The sequence below is a fragment of the Macrotis lagotis genome, chromosome 2 (assembly GCF_037893015.1).
Source record: "Macrotis lagotis isolate mMagLag1 chromosome 2, bilby.v1.9.chrom.fasta, whole genome shotgun sequence".
Taxonomy (NCBI): Eukaryota; Metazoa; Chordata; class Mammalia; order Peramelemorphia; family Peramelidae; genus Macrotis; species Macrotis lagotis.
In genome coordinates, this window is record NC_133659.1 from 169,227,341 (window position 1) to 169,253,519 (window position 26,179).

At 35.3% G+C, this 26,179-nt stretch overlaps 1 protein-coding gene across 2 annotated transcripts in view; it reads right to left on the reverse strand.

Moving 5' to 3' along the window:
- The window catches only part of USP32 (ubiquitin specific peptidase 32), a 244,747-nt gene that overhangs the window by 20,806 nt on the left and 197,762 nt on the right, over window positions 1-26,179 (reverse strand). For both annotated transcript variants that reach the window (XM_074223514.1, XM_074223515.1), the window contains exons 20-27: window positions 23,550-23,688; window positions 21,910-22,015; window positions 19,932-20,105; window positions 18,901-19,075; window positions 18,128-18,279; window positions 15,593-15,704; window positions 13,487-13,695; window positions 7,577-7,761 (exon numbers count right to left, since the gene is read on the reverse strand). In XM_074223514.1, the coding sequence (XP_074079615.1) occupies window positions 7,577-7,761; window positions 13,487-13,695; window positions 15,593-15,704; window positions 18,128-18,279; window positions 18,901-19,075; window positions 19,932-20,105; window positions 21,910-22,015; window positions 23,550-23,688 (1,252 nt within the window). The remainder of the gene's footprint in view (window positions 1-7,576; window positions 7,762-13,486; window positions 13,696-15,592; window positions 15,705-18,127; window positions 18,280-18,900; window positions 19,076-19,931; window positions 20,106-21,909; window positions 22,016-23,549; window positions 23,689-26,179) is intronic.

Sequence of the window (26,179 nt, forward strand, 5' to 3'; positions counted from 1 at the left end):
TCTGTTCTCCCTATCAGTTGTTTTTTCTTATTTTTCAGATTTTCTTCTATTTCTTCATTCTTTAAATTTTGTTTTATTATTTCTTGGTCTCTTAAAGCTTCACTGGTTTCCCCTTGCCCAATTCTAATTTTCAAGTTATTTACTTCCTTAAGATGCAGGATCTTCTTTTCTAATTGGTTGATTACTTTTCATAATCTTTTTGATTGTTTTGGTTTGGTTTTGGGTTTTTTTTTTTCATTTTTCTTCACGTTTTCTGAGTCTTAAAAGTATTTTTGAGTTCTTCTATGAAATCTTTTGGGAGGTAACCATTTGATATTACTCTTTGGGGTAGGAGAGGCTTTTTTTGCTTCAGTATCATCCTCTGAAGATGAACCCTAGTATTCTCTATTCCCACAGTAACCCAACATAATTGGGTTCTTTTTCCTTTGCCTACTCATTAAAAAAAAATATTTTTAGCATCTTGTTGTTATAGTCATCTCTGGTCCTGGGGTGTGGAGGATAACTCTGGTCTCAGGCGTTTCTTATTGTTATTTTTTGAGCTTTATCCTGGTGCAATTCTGCATTCCTTCTCCCTCCAAGTCACAGCTACAGCCCCTCAGGACATGATCTTACTCACTAAGAACCCTCCAGTGGTTATAACATTCAGTCATTTCCACCTGGCCTGGAACCAAGACCAAAAACTTGGTTCTCCTGAAAGTGTCTACAATAAGCAGCATCCTGTGCCACTGTTTCTGCGTTCACTGGCATGTTACTAGTTCCTTCTCACCCAGGATCACATCTTGGCAGCACAGCTAGGCTTAGCATTCCTTACCATCAGAGATTCCCTCACTCTTTCCCTACTCAGATATTTGACTCCCCAGACTGTCCGGGAGGTGAGAATTCCTTTGGCTGAGCCCAAGGCTACCTTCCAACCCAGCTATCTCAGGACTCACCTACTGGCTATTTCAGTGGTGAAATACCCCCCTTTACTCAGGCTGAACCCCTGTCCAGGGATCTTTTAATCTTCTCTGGGTGTCCCCTGGCATTAGTGTTATGTTTCAATTCCTGTTTATTTTTGCCATTCTATATTCACCCTGAAGAGCTTTTTGTCTTGTTTGTGGACAATATCTGGAGAGTCTGGAATTTTTTGATCTATTTTCCATCTTTTCAGAATCCTTTCCCTCTCTATTCTTTTGTTATATGATTCAATTTCATGAAAGAGCAAATTAGTTTTATTCACTGGCTATATCATATAGTTTATTCTCCCTGATCCTGATCCTTTTCAGATTAATTGCTAGTAACCATGCATGGCCAACCTTACACTTGGAGAAATACTTTTTTGAACCTAAATGTAGGACTTTTATTGCTATCCCTATTAGATGTTGTCTTCTTCAATTCAGTCCTTAGATCTAGTTTGTTCAGATCTTTTTTTGAATCCCAGTGTTTTGGCTATCCCCCTTTCCTAGAACTCAGTTTTGTCTCATCTGAAAATTTAATTAAGAAGCATTCTACTTATATGACTTTATTTAAATCATCCATAAAAATGTTAAATATTAACAGGGTCAAGACACATCCCAGGGCTGCTTCCCTGGAGATTTACTTCCAACATGTCACTGAACTATTAATGTCCACTCTTTGGATGTGGCAATTTAAAAAGTTCTGTATCTAACAAAATGTACAAGTCCCTAGACCACAACTTATCCTTTTTAAAATACAAATATAAGACACATTAAATGCATTGTTAAAATCTAAGTAAACTATATTTATAACATCTTGTGAACTTCAGCTTATTCTTGTATTCTTGGCACTATTCTTTTAGAAATGTATCATTTTGTATTATGCCTTTATTACAGTGTTCTTTTTCTATTGCATTTATGGGTCTTTTAAAATCCAAGTTGTGTGATAAATTCCTTTAGACAGCCACCCCCCCCCCCCTTCCTCACCTTTGTGTCCCTAGAATGTTATTTGTCATCACTCTTGGGCTGACTTTCCTTTTGGAATCTTGATCTGTGAACTACCCTTCCCTTCACTGAACACTTTAAAATATATTCTATCAAAATTTCATGGGCATTTTCATGATTTCTCTTCTGCAGTATTAATTCTAAGCATTTTTTCCCCCAAAGTCCTATCATTTTCATCCCATAAACCAGAAATGAAGGTGAGTGCAGTAAAAAGGACAATAAGGATCTTGGTTCAAATGTCACTATGAATCCCTTTGTTAGTTTGAAGGTTAAGTTAGGAAATTCTCTATTCTACCTTTTGGGAGACAGCATGTCAGACTATGTCTGGATAAATGAATCTGTTCCTACTTTCCCCATCACTAATATATATCATACTTTATAATTCAACTTGCATTTTTAATATTCATTAAGTATTCTGTCCCACACCCCTAAAGCCACAGCAATTTTTTTTTATTTTGCTTTTTCAAGGCAAAGGGGTTAAAGTGACATGCTGAAGGTCATACAGCTAGGTAATTATTAAGTGTCTGAGGCTAGATTTGAACTCAGGGCTGGTGCTCTATCCACTATACCATTCAGCTTCCCCAATCACAGCAACTCTAAAGAGAGCTAGAGAAATACCATATATTCCTGGGAGTACTTTCAACTCCTTCATTCAATTAGTCACTCACATAAAATTTATTTGTCCCATCTGAACAAAGCAGATCATTCACTAGAAAACTTATTTATAAATGCATAGCATCTCAATATCGTAAAATAAAAAACCAACAGATGAATTATTTTTGATGTTTGGTAGTACAACTAGATTCGATTATTTTGTAGATGATTCTCAAAATTGTATATCCAGCCATAAGTGATGGTATCTTGTAACAAACTGCCTTTTTCAAACATTTAACATTGGTTGTCCTGTAGGCATCTCAAACACCAAAAGAAGTTTCATTATTTGACCTCACAAACCTACTTCTCTTCCCAACTTTTCTATTTCTATTAAGGGCTGTACCATCCTGCCAGTCACGCAGGTTTACAACTTTAGAGGCATCCTTGATTCTCTACTCCCCCTCACCTCATATATTTAATGAACTGCCAAGGCATTATAGTGTTATCAATTATACCTCAACAGTATCTCATTTATCCTTGTCCCTTATGCATATCCAACTCTATCACTACCAACCTAATTCTGGACTTCATCAATTCTCATTTCAAATATTTGCAACAGTCTAACTGGTCTCTTTGACTCAAGGTATTCATTATTATCTCTGCTCACCTGGCTACATTACTTTGGCCCTCATCTTTTCTCATATATATTACTGAATCAGTCAACAAATATTTAACAAGCTTAAACTATGTATCAGGCAGTATGGTGAGTGCTGGTGATACAAAGAAAGGCAAAAAAACAGTTCCTGCTTTTTAGAAGTCTAATGGGGGGGGGGAGATTAATTAAACAACAAATTAATTAATTAATTGGTGTTTGTCCTTCATTTTCTTTTTTTACCTTTTTTTCTTTAGGTTTTTGCAAGGCAATGGGGTTAAGTGGCTTGCCCAAGGCCACACAGCTAGGTAATTATTAAGTGTCTGAGGCCGCATTTGAACTCAGGTCCTCCTGACTCCAGGGCTGGTGCTCTATCCACTGCACAACCTAGCTGCCCCTTTTCCTTCATCTTCAAAGATGACCACAACATCAAGAAGGTGATGCCATGACAAGCACATGAATTATATTTGAGTGAAGGAATGCTGTGCTGCATCACCAATCTAACTTTCTCCTCCAGAGTCCTCTGGGTCCAGTGGGCAGATATGAATGGAAATAAGTGGAAATGGTCCTGGATGTTGAGGATGGGAGAGCATGGAAGAAGATATAAACTATTTATCAATGAGGAATGAGTTTAGGTAGCTTTTCACAGTCTATAGAAGTCTCAAGGAGTTCTCTCCAAACTAAAGGTTGAACTGCCTAGGGAAAAGTACTGGGAACTCAAGGAAAGGTGGTACTCTTCTTCCCCCCAAGGCTGGAGACTTTATGGAATGGTCTTTTTCCTCTTTCCCAGAAGGGAGAAATATATTGTTCAAGGGAATTAAGTCTCTTTCTGAGTGAACCTGGACAGAATGGAAGCCTCTTCCCACACCTTAAAGGCAAGACACCTGTCTAATGGAGTGGTAGATTTTCTCCTGTGAGATTAAAGACCAGGTTACAAAATTACCAGGTAGGAGACTAAGCAGGATAGAACAATATTTTTGCTTTTCTTTAGAGAGTCTGAAAACTGACAGGAATACTGGAGTGATGGAATATTGAAAAAGTTTGCAATAAATGGTCTTCCAGTCTAAAGTCTTCTCTCCAACCCCTTGGGCTCATGGCTGTCAAAATAATTTTTTTAAGCACATACAACCATGAAAACTATATCCTTCTCTATGCCCCTTACTTTAATATACTCCAAAACCTCCTTATTACCTCTAGGAACAAATACAAATTTCTCTAGTATGTTAAGCCCTTCCCAATCTGGCTCCAATTTACCTTTCTGGACCTCTGGACAGCACTTCATACACTCTTTAGACCACATTTCACCTTCACATCCTATTCAGTTGCCCACCTAGGCCATCTTGACAATGCCTGGCTTCTTCCTTGAATTAGCCTCCTCTACACTGGAACTGAATCTTTGTACCCTGGACCTGTAGAATTTATGCCTCTAGACTCAAGGAAAAATAATTCTCTAACCTGAAATTCTCACATTAGGACTATAGTCACTTTGAACCTGAGTAAATGCAAATCTATTCATTTAGTTCACTATATGTACTTGATGTCAGACCATATTTCTCCTTCATAGCCCACCTTGTCTACCCGGGTTATACTTTCTGCCTTTTAACTCTTGTTCTCCTCCTCCCCTATAAGCTACTACATTCTACCTTTTATGCTGGGCACAACAATCAAGTGAATAGTATCACTCCTCCCGGAGTGATTCTATATTTAAGAACCAAACTTTGTTATCCCTCCCCATAGGCTCTCTCCTTATTAGAAGATAAGGTCCTTGAAGGCAGGGTCAGACCTCTTAGACCTTTGTATCCTCACTGCTTAGCAAATAATAAGCCCTTTAAATAAGTGCCTTTTCATTTCTTCAACCAAACTAATCTTCATTTTCTTGTTAGTTCAGGCATATGTCACGACATTTCATTTACTGTGAGCAGGTCAATAAGCACTTATTAAGCATTTAATATGTGGTCAGACTTTGGGCTAAGTACTGGGTATATAACGAAAAGTTCAAAAATCCTACAAAAAAACCCAATTCTTGCTCTCAAGGAAAGTATATTCTAAAGAGAGACTCTCTCTTATACGTAAATGTTTATGCAAAATCCAACACTATCTGAGAAGCAGAGCCTCTGCTATCCTAAGTAGAGGACTCTCCTTTTTCACCTAACATTTTTAGAATCCTCTTCAGAGTTCAGCTTAAGCACCACCTCCTAGACCTTACTGGACCCTGTCCCCTCCCACCAAATTATTTTCTATCTAATTTGTACATCCTGATTTTCTGTGTGATCCTATGTCTACATGTTTTCTGACTCTAAGGCCCCTAGCCCCTAAATGCAGGAACAATTCCACCATGTTTTTGCACTCCTCAGCACAGTGCTGGTGCTTATTAAAATTTCACTGATCAGCATGAGTTTGCTAGAATGGAATTGATGCAGCGAATTAAAGTTTAATTTTTAATGCTGTTAAAATCTTGTTAAAGGGAGGAAGGCTCTTTGCTCTTGAGATGTAAATTGACTCCTATTGTTTCATTGTTTAATGAAACACTTCTGTCTCCTCATTTCCAACTCCCAGCCTTCAACTTTCTTTTTTTTTGAAAGATTTTATTTCTTTTGCTTCCCTCCCCCCACCCCACACAGAAGGCCTTCTGTTAGTCTTTACATTGTTTCCATGTTATACATTGATCTCAGTTGAATGTGATGACAGAGAAATCATATCCTTAAGGAAGAAAAATAAAGTATGAGATAGTAAAATTAAATAATAAGATAATGGGCTTTTTTTTCCTTCCTAGTTTGAAGGTAATAACAAGCCTTCAGTTTTCAACTTGGTTTCAGTCACATAAGGGGAGAGGGATTTCCCCTTTTGCCCTCCAGTGCTAAGATAAGGGGCGTGGCTATAAAACCTGGGCTTGACCTCTGCTGCAGCTGGTCCTCTCTCTCTTTCTCTGGCCCAGTCGTCTTCCTCTCTTTCTCTGTCTTGGTTTACCAACAGCCATAACTAGCCTTTTATTATTCACCCTCTAAAGTGCTTGTTTGACCTTTCAGGAGGAGGAAAAAAGTTTTAACCTGTTTAACTTTGCTATATTTCATAATAAAATCCAGAGCAATTTTAAATTCCTGGAGAGTATGTGAATTCTTTCATTACTCAACACCCCAAAATTTCTATGGGCAACAGAATGCTATGCCTGTCTACTTGGTATTACCTTGGAAAATTGTAAAACTACACTTTTTTTTTCTAAAATAGAAAAGTCTCTGCACATTATTTTTCGTCTTTTCTGTTTCTCCCATTTTCTGGCTCTCACTGAGACCTGACTCCCGATTATATAGCCTCTTAAGTCCACTCATACTTGCCATTCCTTTGTTTTTTTTATCTTGAACCTAACTATATATCAAATGATCCATAACAACCAAAGGCAATCAATGAACACAGTCTTTTCATGTTATTCAGTGACTCAGGAAGTCAACTTCTCATGTGCACCTCAGCAGCATTAAAATGATCCCACCCTCATTTAATTTTTTAAGTTTTTTTCCCAAGGAAAATGGGGTTAAGTAGCTTGCTCAAAGGCCACACAGCTAGGTAATTATTAAGGTCTGAGTCCGGATTTGAACCAAAGTACTCCTGACTCCAGGGCCGGTGCTCTATCTACTGTGCCACCTAGTTGCCCAACAGTTTTGATTCCAATGGAAGGGGCTTCTACAGCTGCCAAGCCATACTCAATCTCAACAAGCTTACCAGAAGGACTGAAGGTTGTCAGCAAGAAGCTGTAGTCACACTGCCATCTTTTCAGCTACAGTCATACAGAGACACTGTGCCTGCACATGAAGCCCCCACCTTCCGGCCCTAGCTGATCACAAAGACAATTTAATAGACATTTAATGTACAAGGACATTGTTTACTAAACTGAAAACATTTGGATGCTAATCAAGTCTTGCTTATATCTTTCATTATTTTTTCCACTTTTGAAGCTTAAGGACTCAACATAGAAATGACTCAATACATCAATTTTTCATGGCAGAGAGATACTAAATACATGCTGAAATAAGTATGAGTCATATTTTGAGCTTCACAACACTTGACAAATGTCAATCTGTGGAATGTATATGAAAGGAGAGGAAAAATAATGAAAAATAATGAAAAAATGGGCCATGGCAAGAGAGATTCAATTTAGTTTATCTTAATCTAATGATTATTAAGCACTATATGAGTTTGGATAGAGTAAGGGCTACAATTTTCTTTCCAGGACATAAAGGCAAAGGTTTGGATTTGATGCTCTCTGGGTGGTCCTTCAGCTTCAATAATCTTATAGTCAGGTGTATCCCCATAAATTATGGAAAGTTTATATAAGTCATTGCCTATTGTTTCAGAGCCTTGAAAAACAAAACCCTACAATTAAGTACCCCGCACTCACCAATCCTGGGCATGGTTACTGGCTTCTTGAGGAGGAAGTGGGCTGGCTAGTCGGGATACCTGAATCCAGACTGCATCATAGAGGTCTTTCTTCCGGGTATGCACAGTACATGGAACAATCAATGGCATTCCAAAGAGACTGGGACGATTCTTCTGAGATGACAGAAAGTAGAGCTCTGTCCTCATCTATGTGTATAAATCAAGAAAACAGAAAACTGAGAAACAAGATGCACTCAAAGGTGCAGCACTTTCCTCCATTGTCCTCTAATTTCTAATGACATGTTTCATGGTTTGCCTTTTCTCAGCTACTACTATTCTCTTCCTAACTCAGAACAAAAACCAAAATCACTTGAGGAATAAATTGGAGGATTTTCTCTAAATGGTATTAAAATAATGATAATTAAAGGTTGAATGAATCAATGAAAGGTCTACCACATTCTTCTGTGCCACCAAGTTTCCTTCATATCACATTTTTTGAGGTACTGCTAATTACAAAGAAATTATTTTGCCTGAGTCAATACTTTCTACCTAGTACTTCCTCTGATAAACATTTCTCATTTAAACATACCTACTTGAGCATAAAACTCATGGGCTCTACACCTCAAAACTCTCAACTGTTTAAAATCATTCTAAAGAAGCTCTTTCCATAAACACAAAATTGCCTTGAAATACAATCTCCTGACTAAGCTCTTCAGGAAATAAGATACCACATTACTTATAGAAGGGATTCTCGATCTTTTAAAGACATATGGTTACCTGTTTTTAAGGTCTGATTTTACCACACACACACATTTCTAGGGAACTTTTTCAGGAGACAACAAATAGTTTAAGATTACTTTTCCTAAAAGTAAGGTGAATTAAAAGTAGTTTGGGCTTGAAAATGCAAAAATAATTTGATGATATCCTTTTAAATAAATACTGTATAGTGAAGTTAAAGAAGAACTGCTTTAGAAAATTTAAGTTGAGCCTAACAGAAAGTCTAACTCATAGCTTTCTGCTGAGAAAAAAATTCAAGTGTTTAGGATCAGTTACCAAACAGATACAAATTAAGTCCTTAAAGAAGCTAATGCTTAAGCAGTGATTGGAGAATACAAGATATAAATTTTTCTTAGGAACCAAAAGAACTGTAGAGACCATTTTTAGAAAAACTGTCAGGCAGATGAAAAAGTGATGAAATCAATGGTCAAGAGAGCTGAACTACTTGCAGCTCTTCCACTATCTATCTTTCTGACTTTGAGCAAGTCATGGAGTCTCTCTGGCCTTCAGTTTCCTTCATCTGTAAATGCTATATACACAAATTACAATTGGGGTGAGCATCAAATAAGTCGACATTTATAAGTATCAAGGCTCTAAACAAGAAGAAGGACTATTAATGTTCTCTAGTAGTCAGGAAAGTCTGTGCAGAGTATTTGACTACCAGAAACTCTCAAACCCTGCCCAGGTTGTTCAAAGTTCATATATAAAACATTCAAAGAAACAAAGAAAGAATTGTATGAACTACTAAGCAGGATTACAATATAGATGACTATAAAAATGTAAACAGAAACAACAATAAAAGGAAAGCAAATACAAATAAGTAATCCTGGTCACAGGTAGTAAAGAAATATACATTCTTCCTCAAGGTGAAGGTGCAGGGCATGAAATAATATATTGCACATGGATGCTAACAGTCATTTTGATGACTAGTTTTGCTTAAATGACTTTATCTGTTATGAGAGGGTTCAACAGTGGTATTGTAAAAACCAAATGGCATTAATAAAGTTTGGAAAGAAAGGTAGCATTCCTTATCAGAACTAGAGCAGAGAGTTATGGGTACAAGACCCACTTGTCAAAGACTGCGGCCATGTGAACATGGGCAAGTCATGTAACCTATCAGTACCCCAGGCAACCATCTAAGACCAGAAGACCTGAGTATGCTCTTTTTCCTTTTTCAACATTTCAAAATTACTTGCCATCACTAACGCTCCACTACCTTCTACATTACTTCAGTATCTAATGATGGGAGTGGTCTTTTTCCTTGACAAGGTATATACCCTTCTATGTGTCCTTGTTCCTATCTTCTTTGGTATTCTCCATCAGATTGCTCCCTTGATCTTTTCCTACTGCCTAGTTCTTTTTCTTTGGCATACAGGCATGCCTAAAACATGCCCTCATCCTTAAGAGATAAAATAAAATTTTAAAAAAATTGTTATAAGAACTTACCTTCCATAACATCTCTTAATTCAACCCCTTCCTTATCTTAATCACCACTTTAGTTCAGGCTCTCATCACCTCTTTCCTATACTACTACACTTTCTTCCTAATCAGTCTGCTTTAAGTCATTCCCCACACTAACACATCACCCACAAAATTGCTGAAGAACTAGTCTGACCATGTTACCTCCTGCCCCCAATTAAACATACTCCAATGGTTCCATGTTGTCTCTCAGAAAAAACAGTAATTTTTCCTTTGGCCTTTGAAACCTTTTTCAATTTGGCCCCAGCCATTCTTTCTAGTCTCATTACACATTATTCCCAACTTCTGTACTCTGTAGTTTAGTCAAAATGACCTTCTTGTTTCTCAAACACATCTCTCTCTCTCTCTCTCTCTCTCTCTCTGCCTTTGTACAAACAGAATCACTTGTTTCAAATGCATTCTCTCTTTGCCTTGTCAAATTCCTTACTTCCTCTGAGACTCAACTGAAGTACCACCTTCTCCATGAAGCCTTTTTCTGATCCCTCAGCTAAAAATGACTCCTTTTTTGACCCTACATTGTATTTATTTGGCATATTTTCTTTATATACTTATTTATGGACTTACTTTCCTACTCTAATAGAATGTAAATCCCTTGAGGATAGGAACAGTCCAATATTTGTCTCTGCATACCCAGAGCCTGCCAAAGGGCCTGGTACAAAGTAGGTCCTTCAAAGTTTGTTGAATTAATGGACTTGCTCATTCCATTAGTGTAACAATCAGGCACAATTTTGGGGTATCTGAGGTGGAGAATACCATCTGTATCCAGAGAAAGAATTGTGGAGTTGGAAGAAAGACCAAAGTCTAATATCTTTAATTAAAAAAAATTACCTTATTATGTAATCTTGCTATCTCTTATATTTTATTTTTTTTCTTCTTAAAGATATGATCTCTCAACTCATTCAGTTTAGATCAATGTATGACATGGAAACAATGTAACGACTAACAGACTGCTTTCTGTAGGGTGGGGTGGGGGTAGGGAAGCAAGATTAGGGGAAAAATTGTAAAAATTCAAAATAAATAAAATCTTTCACAAAAAAAAAACTTAACCTAAAAAAAGGTTGTTGATCATTTGCTGATGGAAAGAGGAAGTTTCATTACTAAAAGTTTTCTTTAACCAATGAAATCTCAAATGAAAAACAAAAATGCTTGGGGTTGAAAAAAGGGCCATCTACCATGTTATTATTTTGGGCCATATCATTACATCTTTTCCTATACATTTTATCACCTGAACCATATTCTTTTTTTTTTAAGGTTTTTTTTTGCAAGGCAATGGAGTTAAATGGCTTGCCCAAGGCCACACAGCTAGGTAATTATTAAGTGTCTGAGGCTGGATTTGAACTCCTGACTCCAGGGCCAGCGCTCTATCCACTGTGACACTTAGCCACCCCTCAAACCATATTCTTAATCCTAACTGTAAACTCCATTCCCCCACCCTCAGTTCTTCCCTATCTCAATCCTCGTGGAAACAAAGCATTTCTATGCCATCCTCTCTTTTCAGATGCCTTGATCCCTTATTTTTTTGGTTTTTGATGCCTTGTCAATCATAGTTTACTTCTACTATGTGCTTCTTTTATTCCTTTACAAGCTTTGCTGAAATTGTGATCACAGGAGTCACTACAAATGTATGCTTATTATCAATTGGGCCTTCAATGAAGCAAAGGAGTCATTGTACTCTTCCCTGGTTCACTCCTTTACAGCAGCTGTACTAAGCCTTCTCTTTCACTTCTGAAGTCTCTATAAACTTCTTACCTCATAGTTCACCAAAAAGTTTGAAGTCATTTCTTCATAATTCACCAAAAGTTTGAAGTTATTTCCTAAGAACCACCTTTTCTCTCTTCTTCCTCATCTCACATTACATAGACATCTTCCCTTACTATCTGCTCCTTCATTCTAGGCCTGGATGAAGAGATGGCTCTCTTCCTTAAAATGACTAAACACTAAATGAACCCTGATCCCATGGTCTCCTGTCTTTTTCAGGCTAAAATCCCTATTTGCTTCTCCATTCTCTCTTTAAACTCTAGTCTCTTGCTATCTACTTGTTCTCCTTCATTGCTGCCTATAAATACTACCCATGTTCTTTTTTCTCTTGATAGATCCATTCCCGCTATTTTCACCTCTCCTTTTTGAAAAAATTACACTAGATTCCTTACTTATCTTCCTTGTCTGTAATCTGATTTATGACCTCATCATTAGACTGAAACTGTTCTCTTCAAAGTTACTAATGATCTCTCATTTATCAAAATTAATGGCCTTTTTTCAATTTTCCATCCACATGTATTTTATTTCTTTCCAAAGTTATTCCCAATTCAATCTTCCATACTTCTCTTGATGATTTCCTTCATAGATATCCAGTTTTAAAAACTTGGAATCCCCCTAGACTATTCTTTCTTTCCTCTTTCCCTATATATACAATCTAATGATCCTAAATCCAAGCAATTTCCAAATCTTTTGTCAATGTACTTTCAATGTACTCTTTTTTTTTTTAGGTTTTTTTGCAAGGCAAATGGGGTTAAGTGGCTTTCCCAAGGCCACACAGCTGGGTAATTATTAAATGTAGGCACAATATCTCTTGTAACTGTTCCCTCTATTTGAGTTTAGTCTGTGCATTACTACTTACTTGGGTTACTTCAATAACTTCTTAACTAGTCTTCTTATTTCCAAATTCTTCTGTCTTTGGTTCAACCTACACATAGGTGCTAATTCCTATTCCTAAAATGCAGATTTGTGATTCTAGGATCAAATATAAACCCTTTTGTTAGACATTGAAAGTACCTCACAGCAAGTTTTCTACATAGTTTTCCAGTCTATTTTTAGGTTTTTCACTTCATAATCTCTTCTCCATTCAAACATACCTAGTAATTGTTTTTGTATATGACATTTCAACTCCAACTGCTATATCTTGGACACATGCTCTTATGTCTCTGGAATGCTCTATATCCTCCTCTCTACCTCTGAGATCTCTTATCTTACTTCAGAAAAGAATCCAATTGCTACCTCTTATATAAGGTCTTTCAAGTTATTAACAATTTCTTCTTTTTGAAAATATTTCATATATATTTTGTATTTTTGTATCTGGGCATGTGTTGTATTCCTTCTAAAGGCAAACAAGAGGCCAGGATTTTCATTTCTTTTTTGTACTCCCATGGCCTAATATAAAAGAGATACTTTACAAAATGTTTTCTGAATAGCCACAATCATTCTCTGATAAGGACTAGGAGTTAGTAATTATGGCAATTCTTATAAAAGCAAAAATTTAGAAAAATATATAGTTACAAGACCATGTGACATAAACCTTAGCTCTCCTAGTTTAGTTAAACTGAATGAATGGTATCACTTGCCTTTTGATTCCTAAAGCAAAGGTGTATCTGCAGACAGCACATAGCCTAAATCATTAACTATAATCATCCAGCATATTATTAAAAATATAAGTTTTTATTTTTTAGGTTTTGGCAAGGCAAATGGGGTTAAGTGGCTTGCCCAAGGCCACATAGCTAGGTAATTATTAAGTGTCTGAGACCAGATTTGAACCCAGGTACTCCTGACTCCAGGGCCGGTGCTTTATCCACTGCGCCACCTAGCCACCCCAAAATATAAGTTTAATAGAGAATTTTTAGGCAATAGCAATTCCCTAGTCCCATTAAGCCAGCAAGCCCATCTTCCCTAACATTTAACTAACCATTTTCCTGTGGATTGCAATGATGTAGCCTATGAAAGGACTGTCAGGAAATGAAGTCACATGGCCATTCAGTATTCCATTTGTGAAGTTCTTCTCAATTCCACATGGCACAACTGTGTTTGGCATTCCATTGGGAATAAGAGTAGGTCGAAGCAGATCCCCATTGGTGGATATGTTCAGCATTCCATTTGTAGATGGGCCAGAGAAATCTATAAATTCAGAAAGCAATATATGGTATATTATATATATTTGGGGGGGGTATGTGTATATATAATACATGGTACCTATATACTTTGTTTTCTTTATTTTCCTGAAACTTGATCCTTTGCCCAAAGCAGTTCTCTTTTATATAAATAATATGATAGGATGGAAGACAAAATTATTAAAGCAATTCACAGATCCTGAGTTCAGGGCATACTTCCACAACACAACTTATTAAGTAATAATGATCCATGCAAAAACCTAGAACATCATCATGCTATAGCCTTCAAACATGATCATTTCCAATATGCTCTTTACTTAAGAGAATTTCTCCATTATTCCAAGTCAAAATACAGTACTAAATCATTCCCCAATCTACATACATCTTTTTTTATTAAGTTCCATTGAAGATACTATCTCTGTAACACTTAAGTTTTTTCTTTTTTTAAAATTCTAGTCTTTATTTGGTATTATAACAATAAACATTTATTAAAAGTCAATGGTGCTGCCTTTAAATAGTTTATTATGAGGTATCTATGTTAGCAGCAGCCTAAAGGATAGAAAATAATATTACAGTTGAAAACAAGGAATTTTTCATTACTATATTATTCCCTTTAAAAAATTAAATCCTATTTTCAATTTTTTTCATTTTTAACCTTTTGAGATTTATAAGGTAGTTTCTGATATTTGATTAATCTTTCTTTTATCTATTTCCATGTTAGAAGTACAGAACAGGAAGTCTGTGGACTTCTTTTTTTTTGATTAACATTTTTATTTACAGTTTTGAATTCCAAATTCTATCTCTTCCTCTCCTGTCCTCTCCCTGAGATGGTAAGCATTCAGATGTCATACAGGTGCAACTTAAAACATTTATATATATCATTTTGTAAAAGACTTGAATAAAAAAAAAAAACCCAAGAAAATGAAAAATGGCACGTTTTAGTCTATATTCAAAAAAAAATCCGATTTTTCTCTGAAGGATGATAATATGCTTTCATCATTAGTCTTTTGGTATTTTGTTGCTGAGAATAGCTAAATTGGCTTCTTATATAGAGAATAGTCAAGTTCTTCAACAAACAATATTGCTATTACTGTAATTAATGTTTTTTGGTTTTTTTGGGGGGGGTTTAGGGTTTTTTTTAGGTTTTTTCAAGGCAAATGGGGTTAAGTGGCTTACCCAAGGCCACACAGCTAGGTAATTATTAAGTGTCTGAGGCCGGATTTGAACTCAGGTACTCCTGACTCCAGGGCCAGTGCTCTATCCACTGCATCACCTAACTGCATCAATTCATGTTAGTCTTTCCAGTTTTTACTGAAATCATACTTTCTGTTTTTTCTTACAGCATAATAATATTCCATTAAAATCACATAACAAAGTTTGTTTAGTGATTCCCCAACTCATAGGCATCCTTTCAACTTCCAATTCTTAGTAATCACAAAAAAAAAGCAGCTATAACTATTTTTGTTCAAATAGGTTCTTTTTCCTTTTTTGGATGTCTTTGGGATAAAGACTTAGCAGTGGTATTTCTGGGTCAAAGAGTACACACAGTTTTGTTTTTTTTTTAGATTTTTCAAGGCAATGGGGTTAAGTGGCTTGCCCAAGGACACAACGGCTAGGTAATTATTAAGTGTCTGAGGTCGGATTTGAACCCAGGTACTCCTGACTCCAAGGCCGGTGATCTATCCACTGCGCCACCTAGCCGCCCCTACACACAGTTTTAAAGTCCTTATAGTTCCAAATTGCTCTTCAGAATGGTTGGTTCAGTACAAAACTCTACCAACAGTGTATTAAGTAAGGAGATCTTTCTTCTAACTCCAGTTTAGCCATTATGTGACATCAAACAAGTCATTTAACTTCTTTGGTTAAATTTTGTAAAAGGATGAGGCACTATAATTATACTTTACCTGTCTGTAATGGACTTGAAGCTGATGTGGGGGATCCAGGGGTAGGAATCTCAAATGCACATAAAAATCCACTCACTGAGAGCCGTACCTTTTGGTTGTCTTGAGGAAAATTCTGTGGAAAAAGATCAGGGAAGATAATAGAATTTTTCAGACAAATTAAAAAATAATGTTACTACATGGTACTACATCATATGAGTTCTATATTCGTTCTCACCAATATGAGAAAAAAAGTTAGCTGCTTTAACATCCTAATGAAGGGAGTGAAATATATCCTGGCAGAAAATTACTAGCCTGAATTAGCTACAGAAAGGAAAATGTAATTCACTATGGGGCTTGATTCCTTATGATCATATGTATTTTCAAATATTTAAATCCTAAAACTTCAGACAGATATATTCTGTCAGAAGAAATCAAAAAAGGTGAGGATTTGTTTTGATTCTTAGATCAAGCTAACAATGCTATTGAAAGAAATCCAATGTATAGCAAGCAATACATATTTACATTATACTTCTCACCTTTCTTGACTTAAGAAATGGTCAATGTTAGTTTTCCTTAAACCATTCTAACTGAGAAAGGCGGAACAAGTGTGAAGGGTAGGCAGGCACTGTAAAGATTTTTTAAGTATTTTAACTTTGGAAGACAACTAATGAAAATAGTATGGGGAGAAATTTTTCAAACAGATTACAGCTAGAAGTTTCTGAAAAGATCCTCTCATGATTATAATGTTAGCCCCACAGTGAGGGTTTATTTAAAACAGTTTGCAGCAGAATATAGCTTAGAGGTTTGTTTCTTTCTTTTTTTTAGGTTTTTGCAAGGCAAATGGGGTAAGGTGGCTTGCCCAAGGCCACACAGCTAGGTAATTATTAAGTGTCTGAGACCGGATTTGAACCCAGGTACTCCTGACTCCAGGGCCGGTGCTTTATCCACTGTGCCACCTAGCGGCCCCTGAGGTTTGTTTCTTAAGAACAGCATTACCAACAATATTATACCTTAGGCAATGCTTTCAAATTGTTGACTTTGATAATGAGAGAAATTAAAATCTTTTAAAAAATATTTTATTAGTTTTCCAATTATATACAATAGTAGTTTCTACCTATCATTTTTTATAAGGTTTTTAATTTTACAATTTTTCCCCCACCCCCTCCCCCCACAGAAGGCAGTCTGATAATTTTTTTTTTTAAGTTTTCACAAGGCAATGGGGTTAAGCAGCTTGCCCAAGGCCACACAGCCAGGTAATTACTAAGTGTCTAAGGCCCGATTTGAACTCAGGTACTCCTGACTCCAGGACCAGTGCTCTATCCACTGCAACACCTAGCCACCCTAGTCTGATAATCTTTACATTGTTTCCACGCTATACATTGATCAGAATTGAATGTGTTGGGAGAGAAATCTATCCTTGAGGAGAAAATAAAATTAATTAGAGATAGCAAAATTGTGTTGTATATAAGACACCCACTCTTTTTTAAAAACTGATGGTAATAGACCCTGGCACAGTTCTTTCTCTGGATACAGATGGTATTCTCCATCACAGGTTCTCATAAATTGTGCCTTATTATTACACTGATGGAATGAGCAAGTCCATTAAGGTTGATCATCACCTCCAGGTTGTTGTATTAGTGTCCAAGATTTCCCACATCCCTTCCAACATTGAACATTGTCCTCTCTAGTCATATTGGCCAGTCTGATAGGTGTGAGATGGTACCTTGGAGCTACTTCAATGTGCATTTCTCTAATCAGTAATGATTCAGAGTAATTTTTTTTTTTTACGTTTTTGCAAGGCAAATGGGGTTAAGTGGCTTGCCCAAGGCCACACAGCTAGGTAATTATTAAGTGTCTGAGATGGATTTGAACCCAGGTACTCCTGACTCCAGGACCAGTGCTTTATCCACTGTGTCACGTAGTTGCCCCTAGAGCAATTTTTCATATGACTATGGATAGCTTTGATTTCCTTATCTATAAATTGCCTTTGCATATCCTTTGACCATCTGTCAATTGGGGAATGGCATGGTTTTTTTTTTATAAATTTGATTCAGTTCTTTATATATATTTCAGAAATGAATCCTTTGTCAGAAACACTAGTTGTAAAATTTGTTTCCCAATTTACCACATTTCTTTTGATCCTGGTTAGAGTGGTTTTGTTTGTGCAAAAGCCTTTTAATTTAATGTAATCAAAATTATCCATTTTGCTTTTGATGATGTTCTTTAACTCTTCCTTGGTCATAAACTGCTCCCTTTTCCATAGATCTGACAGAAACTATTCCTTGATCTCCTAGTTTGCTTATAATATTGTCTTTTATGTCAAAATCCTATACCCATTTTGATCTTATCCAGTATAGGGTGTGAGATGTTGGTCTAATCCAAGTTTCTGCCAACCTAACTTCCAATTTAGAAATTAAAATCTTAAAGATTACTTTTATCCATCATTTAATAAAATAGTTAATTCTACTGCTGTTAAATTTGAGAATGTCCAGAAAAATATAACCTTCAAAGCAAGATAATCTGAAAATTATTCTAAGAATAAGTTGCCTTTCTTACCTTTATGTTAGACCCGTGTACTTCTGCAAGAAGAATTTGTTCTGGTTTAAGTCCACAGAGGTCACTCAGTTGCTTTTTCAGTCCTGTGTACTTTTCATCCATGTTTAGCCTTAGCCCATATCGAACAGGCGTAGTACCATCTAACTTGATAACTGTGAGAGAGATACTTTTAGTTTTGTTACATGTCCCACAATGTTATACAAGTATACCACATTTAGAAGCTCAGAATTTACATTGGTATGTAGGGGATAAAATAAAATGGAAAAAATATTTTTTTCTATTCCCTGAAAATAACCTCAAATTGAGAGTCTGCAAGACTTGAGGTTCAGTTTCTAACATTCTGAAACTAAAGAGATGCAAACAGGGACAACTACAAATGATCTAAATTCTTAAGGGCATATTGAAGCATATCATAACGTATCAGTACAGTGGTACAAATGAGTTAAAGCTTCTCCTTCTTACTATTCACCTCTCCCAGATAAATTTCACTAATTTACAGCATTACATGGAAGGGAGGTTACCTCCCTTTTGAAAATATGACACTTTTTTGAAGATCCCTGATAAACTTTTTCACTAAATGGTGGCTTGAGTATTACAATATTCAGTCCCCCTCCAGCCCCACCTCAGAATGGAATTAGGTAGCTAAATTATATTATATAAACTATTTATATATATTAGAATACAACATAACATTACTTTTCCTTATCAATGAAACTTAAATGAAATGAATGACTCTCTAAAACTAAGTGATTTTTCAGAACTATATGACCCACCTGTTATTTCTAAGTGCATGTAACTATCCATAGGTAGTGGTAAAGACAAAAAATTGAAAGGGTCAAATCGGACACTTATGTGTCCACATGTTTTGCATCTGACTTGGGATCTTAGTTGCCCATGGAATAAATCCACGACAATTGATCGATTCCTTCTCAAGTGATTATCCCAGGCCTGTGAGGAAAAAGATAGGCAGTTTAATGATCATAAAAACAGGAAGAATGTCTCAATCAGATCTGGGAGATAACATCAAATAAACTGAAATATGATTTTGGATCTTCATTTAGCATATAGTAATCTTTCTATTCCCTCAAAATGCTAACAATTTAAAATATGGTAGTAAATAAAAATTTAGCAAGTCTGATGAAAGAAAAAATAGTAATAGCCAGTATTCAGTGGTTTTATAATTTTATATTCTAAATTTTAAATTTTTTACTTATATATATAGTTTTTTTTTTTAACATTATCTTCGCTCCCAACCTCTTCTTTCTCCCAGGCAGGAATATAACCCTATATGTATCTACACCCAAAAACTAAAAGAAACAAAATTTATCAAAACTAGACAACATATTAACCAAGTCTGACAATATAATATATGACATCCAGAGTCCCCCACTTCTGCAAAGTAAGGAAGAAAACAGATTTTCTCACCTCTTCTATGGGCACAAGTTTGACTTTTATAATTACACAGAGGTGATTAAAATAAGGTGGTAAAGCTAATGGACTAATACCTTTAATTGATGATGAAGATGTTTAAAAAAATGCCCTTCAGTCATAAAGTATAAAATTTCAGCAAATATCTATAGGTTTTTTGGTAACTCTAATTGAAATCTGGCAGGAAAAAAAATAAGAGGGCTAGTGGACTGAGATAATTTGTTATCCTTTCAAAAGGAAGAGTAATATTTTACCATATATAAGGAATAAATAAGTTATGTTATAAGTTTCTTAAAAATGTTGGCTTTTTTTTAATTAGTAAGAAAAATGATTTAAGTGGTTGCCTCCACTAAATAGCAATGATAACTAAACAAACCTCTGCAGCTACTTCCCAATCTGGACGACCATCACTGTCTTTCAGTTCTACATATGGTTTCTCATGAACTCGGTTAAGATCTTCATGCAGACCATCCAAGAGAAAAGCCAGAAGTTCCTGGGAGTCTTGCTGCTGGAAACCATTAAACCTGGGAGCATATTTTGCTATCGTCCACTACAAAATTAGTAAGAATTAAAGTCATTCACTGTTCTTTCCTGTCCTACTAAAGTATTTCATAATAGAAACAAATTATGTTATATAAAAGTGAAGTAGGTACTACACATTTTGTTCATATTTATGTTTACTACTAATTTTTCCTAGACCACAAATGATCTTAGAAAAAGCATCATATTAAAAAAATATATCTTCAGCATAGTCTGTCCAGGGCTCAGGTGCAGAGGGTCTGATGTGCTTTCCCTTTTAATACCTCAAGGACAGCCTGGATATTTTTTCCATATTTGATATTTCAAACATAATTCTCTAATTTTTAATTTAATTGTTATTATATAGTTTATTATTTTCCAAATACATACAATGGTAGTTTCTACCAATCAGGTTTTTTGTTTTGCAAGGTTTTGATTTTTACAATTTTTCTCCCTCCCTCCCCTTCCCCTCCCCCTCAAAAAAGGCAGTGTGATATAAGTTTTACATTTGCATTCATGATAAACAGATAAAAACTGAATGTGTTCTGAGAAAAGAATCAGATCCAAAAGGAAGAAAACATTTAATTTTTAAAAGCTGCTGGTTTCAAAATTATTATAATAATGTGAAATACATGAAATACATTAAAGAATCACTACTTTTTTAACTATTTTTACATAACCCTGTTCTAATACCATAAATCTTATTTGTAAAGAAAGATTATTTTATATTTACAATTTGTGAAGTATATACATAACCTACTTTAGATCTGCTATAATACTAATAATGAAAGAAACTCACATGAAAAGGTTTACTGAAAACCAATCAGTATTTTTGCTGATTCTCTAGGATTTTCTCAAATAAACCTTGTCATCAGCAAATCTTCCTGTATTTATGCTATTCATCTCTTTATCTTGTCTTGTTACTGCTAACATTTCTAGGACTAAAATAAAAGGAAAAAGGGGTATCTTTTTTTTACTCCAATAATTTGTGAGAAAATGTTATTTTCCCCCTTGTAAATAAGCCTAGCTTTTGCTTGTTACAATTTTAACAGAAAGTTCTTCTATAACCTATCTTTTTTTTTTTAGGTTTTTTTGCAAGGCAAACGGGGTTAAGTGGCTTGCCCAAGGCCACACAGCTAGGTAATTATTAAGTGTCTGAGGCTGGATTTGAACCCAGGTACTCCTGACTCCAAGGCCAGTGCTTTATCCACTATACCACCTAGCCGCCCCTTATAACCTATCTTTTATAAGATTTTTTTAGTATCAGAATTTTTCAAAAATTACTGAACAATGTTAAGTTACATACTTAGTGGGATTATGATGAAATATATTCTGGATTTTTTTTTTTTTTTAGGTTTTTGCAAGGCAAATGGGGTTAAGTGGCTTGCCCAAGGCCACACAGCTAGGTAATTATTAAGTGTCTGAGATGGATTTGAACCCAGGTACTCTTGACTCCAGGGCTGGTGCTCTATCCATTGTGCCACCTAGCCACCCCCCTGAAATATATTCTGGATTAAGGAATTGTGTAGTTTAGCACAGTGATTTATTTATACTTAGAATGTAAATCTGGAAGGGACTTTGGAGAACAAAGACCAATTTCTTCATTTTACAAATGAGGACAATAAGGATCAGAAATTAAGTCACTTGCCCAAGGCCAATTAATATTCAGTACCTTCAATGTAAATAAAACACCAGAAGCTATTATGATTATTTAAAAGAAAGATGTAATTACAGGTTGGAAAAAAAAAAGCTACATATGGAAAATCTATCCTGAGCAGAAACCTCATAAGAATGACAGGAATGTTAGGCCTTTAAAGAGTCATGATCTTACTTACCCGAAGCTTCAGGGGGGCAACATTCTTTTGTGTTCCACTCCACAGTTCCTGCACCAAGTCCCCATAACATTTGGCCATGTGACCCTTCATCCCAATGGGGTTGGTCCTAGGAGTTTGAGAGTAAATCTTGTGACAAAAGGCTTTCCCTCTCATGGAATGCACTTAAAAATTTTTAGGTGCAGCTCTGCCCTATATAGCACCTATTCTTCAGACCAACACTTTATTCTTATCTTAAAAAGAGTTTATTGAAGGTCTTTGCTTTGACATCAGTAATTTCCAGATTTACACCAGAGAGTCTTTCTTTTTAACAAAGGAAAAGAAAAACAGTTAACAGAATCAAAAAACAAAAAGACAGTACAAGTACTCCACACCTAGAATTCACTTTCTCTCCAATGAATGAAGAGGTACATATCTTCATTTCTCTTTTGGAGACAAAATTGGTCATTATATAATAAGAGCATTCAATACTATTTTATTGTTCTTGGGTGGTTATTGGGTGTGTTAATTTCCTAATTCTCTTTATTTCAATCTACAGCAGTTTTTGTAAGGACTTTCCAAGCTTCTTGAATTCTTCCTATTCCCTATTCTCTTATGGTATAGTCATATCCCAAAATTTGTTTAGCAAGTTCTCAATCAAGAAACATCCACTTTGATACCAGTTTCCACAAAGAATATTGCTATGAGCTTATGCTGCCTTTCCTTTGGCTTTGACCTCTTTGGGATATTTACCATCATAAGGGTCAGGGAGCAACAACAGCTTTATCACTTCATATTTATTCTAAACATTTTTTTTCCAAGGGCTTGGACCAATTTTCAGTTCTGCTAAAGAATGTATTGAAGTCTGCTTTCTTCTAGTTTTCCCAATAAGGACTCTTCCTGTCTCTTTTGTCAGTGTGTGTGTGTGTGTGTGTGTGTGTGTGTGTGTGTGTGTGTGTATTTTCATGCACTTGTTCGCAATTTTTTGGAGAACTTCTTGTTCAAATTAATTGACCATTTGTACCTACCAAGATATGGCTATTAGTCTTAATAGATTTGGATTGATTACTTCTATATTACAGATATCAGTCATATTCTTTTTTTTTTGGTAAGGCAAATGGGGTTAAGTGGCTTGCCCAAGGCCACACAGCTAGGTAACTATTAATTGTCTGAGACTTGATTTGAACCCACGTACTCCTGACTCCAGGGCCAGTGCTTTATCTACTCCGTCACCTAGCCGCCCGTATCAGTCATATTCTTGAGATGCTTTATGAAAATATTTTGTTCCCAATTGATAATTTCCTTGATTGATAATTTCCTTCATTATCCCTGCTACACTTATTTTTCAAAAGTTTTTCAATTTTATATAATTTAAGTCATCTATTTTTCTCCTTAGTCCTCCCCTCCATCCCTTATGTTAAACAGCAGTGGGAGGGGAGGCATCCTTCCTTTTTACATTCACTGCAAATAATTTTAGTTTTTGATTTTACATATTTCCAGTAATTTTTACGTTAAAAATTTGTCCCCTCAGTATCCTCTAAATGTTAATTGGATTTTACTCAGTACTAATTTTTTGGATGTGCAGAAGGAGAGAAAGGAATTTAGATAATGAGATCTGTATCAAAGCAACATATTTGAGAGGAAATATATTTAAGAATGATTACCTGTTGAGTTCATAAAGATGTCTCCCTGAGATGAAATATTGAGTTAGTGGCTGTGTGTTACTGACGCACTGGATGCTGGAGTTCATAAAGCATGTATTTCCCAGGTTACTTAAGCCAGTAGCCCCTTTCTCTGTGGGAACTACAGTAAAATAAAACAAAACAAAAAAAAAAGTCCCTCAAAACTAAAACATAAGTCTAGCAGGTAATATACAATAGAATATAGCACACTCTATATTCAAAATAATCACTGACAAATTTATAATTTTTAAGAATTTTAAAATCATAATCCCAACAATAAAATATGAACCAGGAAATACACAAATGAATATTTTATGTAAAATTATAACTTAATATTTGCAGTTTTAAAAATATATAAACTATAACAAAGTACTAACAAATTTCTCCTGTTTATATGAAAAATGATATATCCTGCATCCTCAGTACTTTATATATTTTGCTAATTTTAATTTTTATTTACAGTTGTAATAAACATGCTTATGTGATTGTACCCTCTTCACTTGGTATACCATTTCCTGTAAGTGATGCCACTTGTCCTGTTTCTGTTCTTTTCTTGGAGAACAGACTCCTTATCCAACTCAATAATTGGTAGGAGACCCTGAGGGAGGAAATGTATTAATAGGCGATGCATGGGTCTGATCCCAATAATGACTTTAACCAGCTTGGTTTCTAACCAGGACCTGTTCATTTTCCTTGGGCAACCTGAATCTCAACCTACACTCCACCCATTTCTCAAGGCTCAGCATATTAGGGGTGGACTTAAGTCGCATGATATGTTCAGCTTACTTTAGCATTCAGTAAGCAATCAGTTTTAGCCTCTCTAGGAATAGGGATTATAGGTGTGCATTATTGCGCCAGGATTCATATTTCTTTTTATTCATCCTATCTGTCATTTCTTGTGGAAATGTGACAAATGGAAGTTTAGAAAGCCCATCCCAAATGTTCACATGAACTATTTGGTGCCCAACCTGTGGTAGAGCATCCCGAACTCATATTGGTCAGATTAGTCACAGTCAGATACACTGATATTTGTCTCAAACATAGTGATATAATTTTGGTCTTTTTTGACAGTGAAGGACAAGAACCAACCACTTCATGTGGTATCTATAATAATCTATTACAATCATATGCCAACAAATTATTTAATGAGACCATAATTCATCACCTGGGTTTTTAATTTTAGGATATTACAAATTATATATTCCAATTTTTTCTTGGATAAAGACAACTAGGTGGCTCAGTGTCCAGCTCCAGTCTTGGAGTCATGAAGATCTGAGTTCAAATTCAGCCTCAGACACTTAGCTATGTAGCCCTGGGTAAGTCATTTAATCTGTTTGCCTCAGTTTCTTTAATTGCAAAAATGGATAAAATGATAGTACCTACACCCAGGGTTTTTATAAGGATCAAATGAACTAATAATTGTAAAGTGATTAGGGTAGTACTTAGCATATAGTAAGCACTATATACATGTCAACTATGATAGTAATAATTAGTATCAATTTTGATAGCAATAATAATGAGGGACTTGTACATCTTTTTTTTTTAAGGTTTTTGCAAGGCAAATGGGGTTAAGTGGCTTGCCCAAGGCCACACAGCTAGGTAATTATTAAGTGTCTGAGATCGGATTTGAACCCATGTACTCCTGACTCTAGAGCCGGTGCTTTATCCACTGCACCACCTAGCCGCCCTGACCTTGTACATCTTAAAGCACTATATAAATATTAGCTATTATTAATGTGGCCAAAATATTTCTATATAGGAATATGCTTAATTGAAACTATGGGATCACTGGGTTAAAAGTTATGAACAGCTTTGAAATTCTTAAATCAGTCTGTTATTTAAAAAAAATACTTGTACTAATTCATAATTCCATCAACCAATGCAAAGTTAAATTAAATACAGCCTTGATATTTCTGAGTTTTATAATTTTAAACTATTTTTGCCTATTTCTGCATATAAGAAAGTATCCTGAATTGTTTTAATTTGCATTTTTCTAACTATTAAAGAGTATGACCATTCTCTCATACAGTTAATAGTAATTTTTGTTTCACACAAGAAATTCTCTGATTCTATCTTTTTATCACTTACCTAATGATGGGAATGGGTCTTAATCTTATAAACTTGTATGTCTTCCTTACATAGTGTAATTATTGCTTGGTGAGGTTAATATTTCATTCAGATATAAAACTTTAATCAAAACTATTTATTGCCAAGATTGGTAATAACGTAGCTTTCTCCATGATAGAGCTTTTTCTTTTTTACCCTATATGGATTATTATGGTACTATGAGACCTCTTATAACCTGTAGGGTTATAACATTTATATATGGAAGGGAGCTTAGCGACAATTTAGTCCAGTCCTCTAATTTAGTGATGAAGAAACTGAGATCTACGTAAGATAAATGACTTATATACTTTTCTTTATAATTTTTTAAATTTTCTATAAAACTGTGATAGATAATAATGTAATATCTTTTTTTCTATGATTTAAAAATATTAGCTCAAAGATATGCCTGGAATTAATTTTGTTATAGGATGTGAGATTTGGCTCTGGCTTCCTTTTTGTCATATTATGTAATTATCCTACCAATTTTAAAATCAAGTAATAATTAA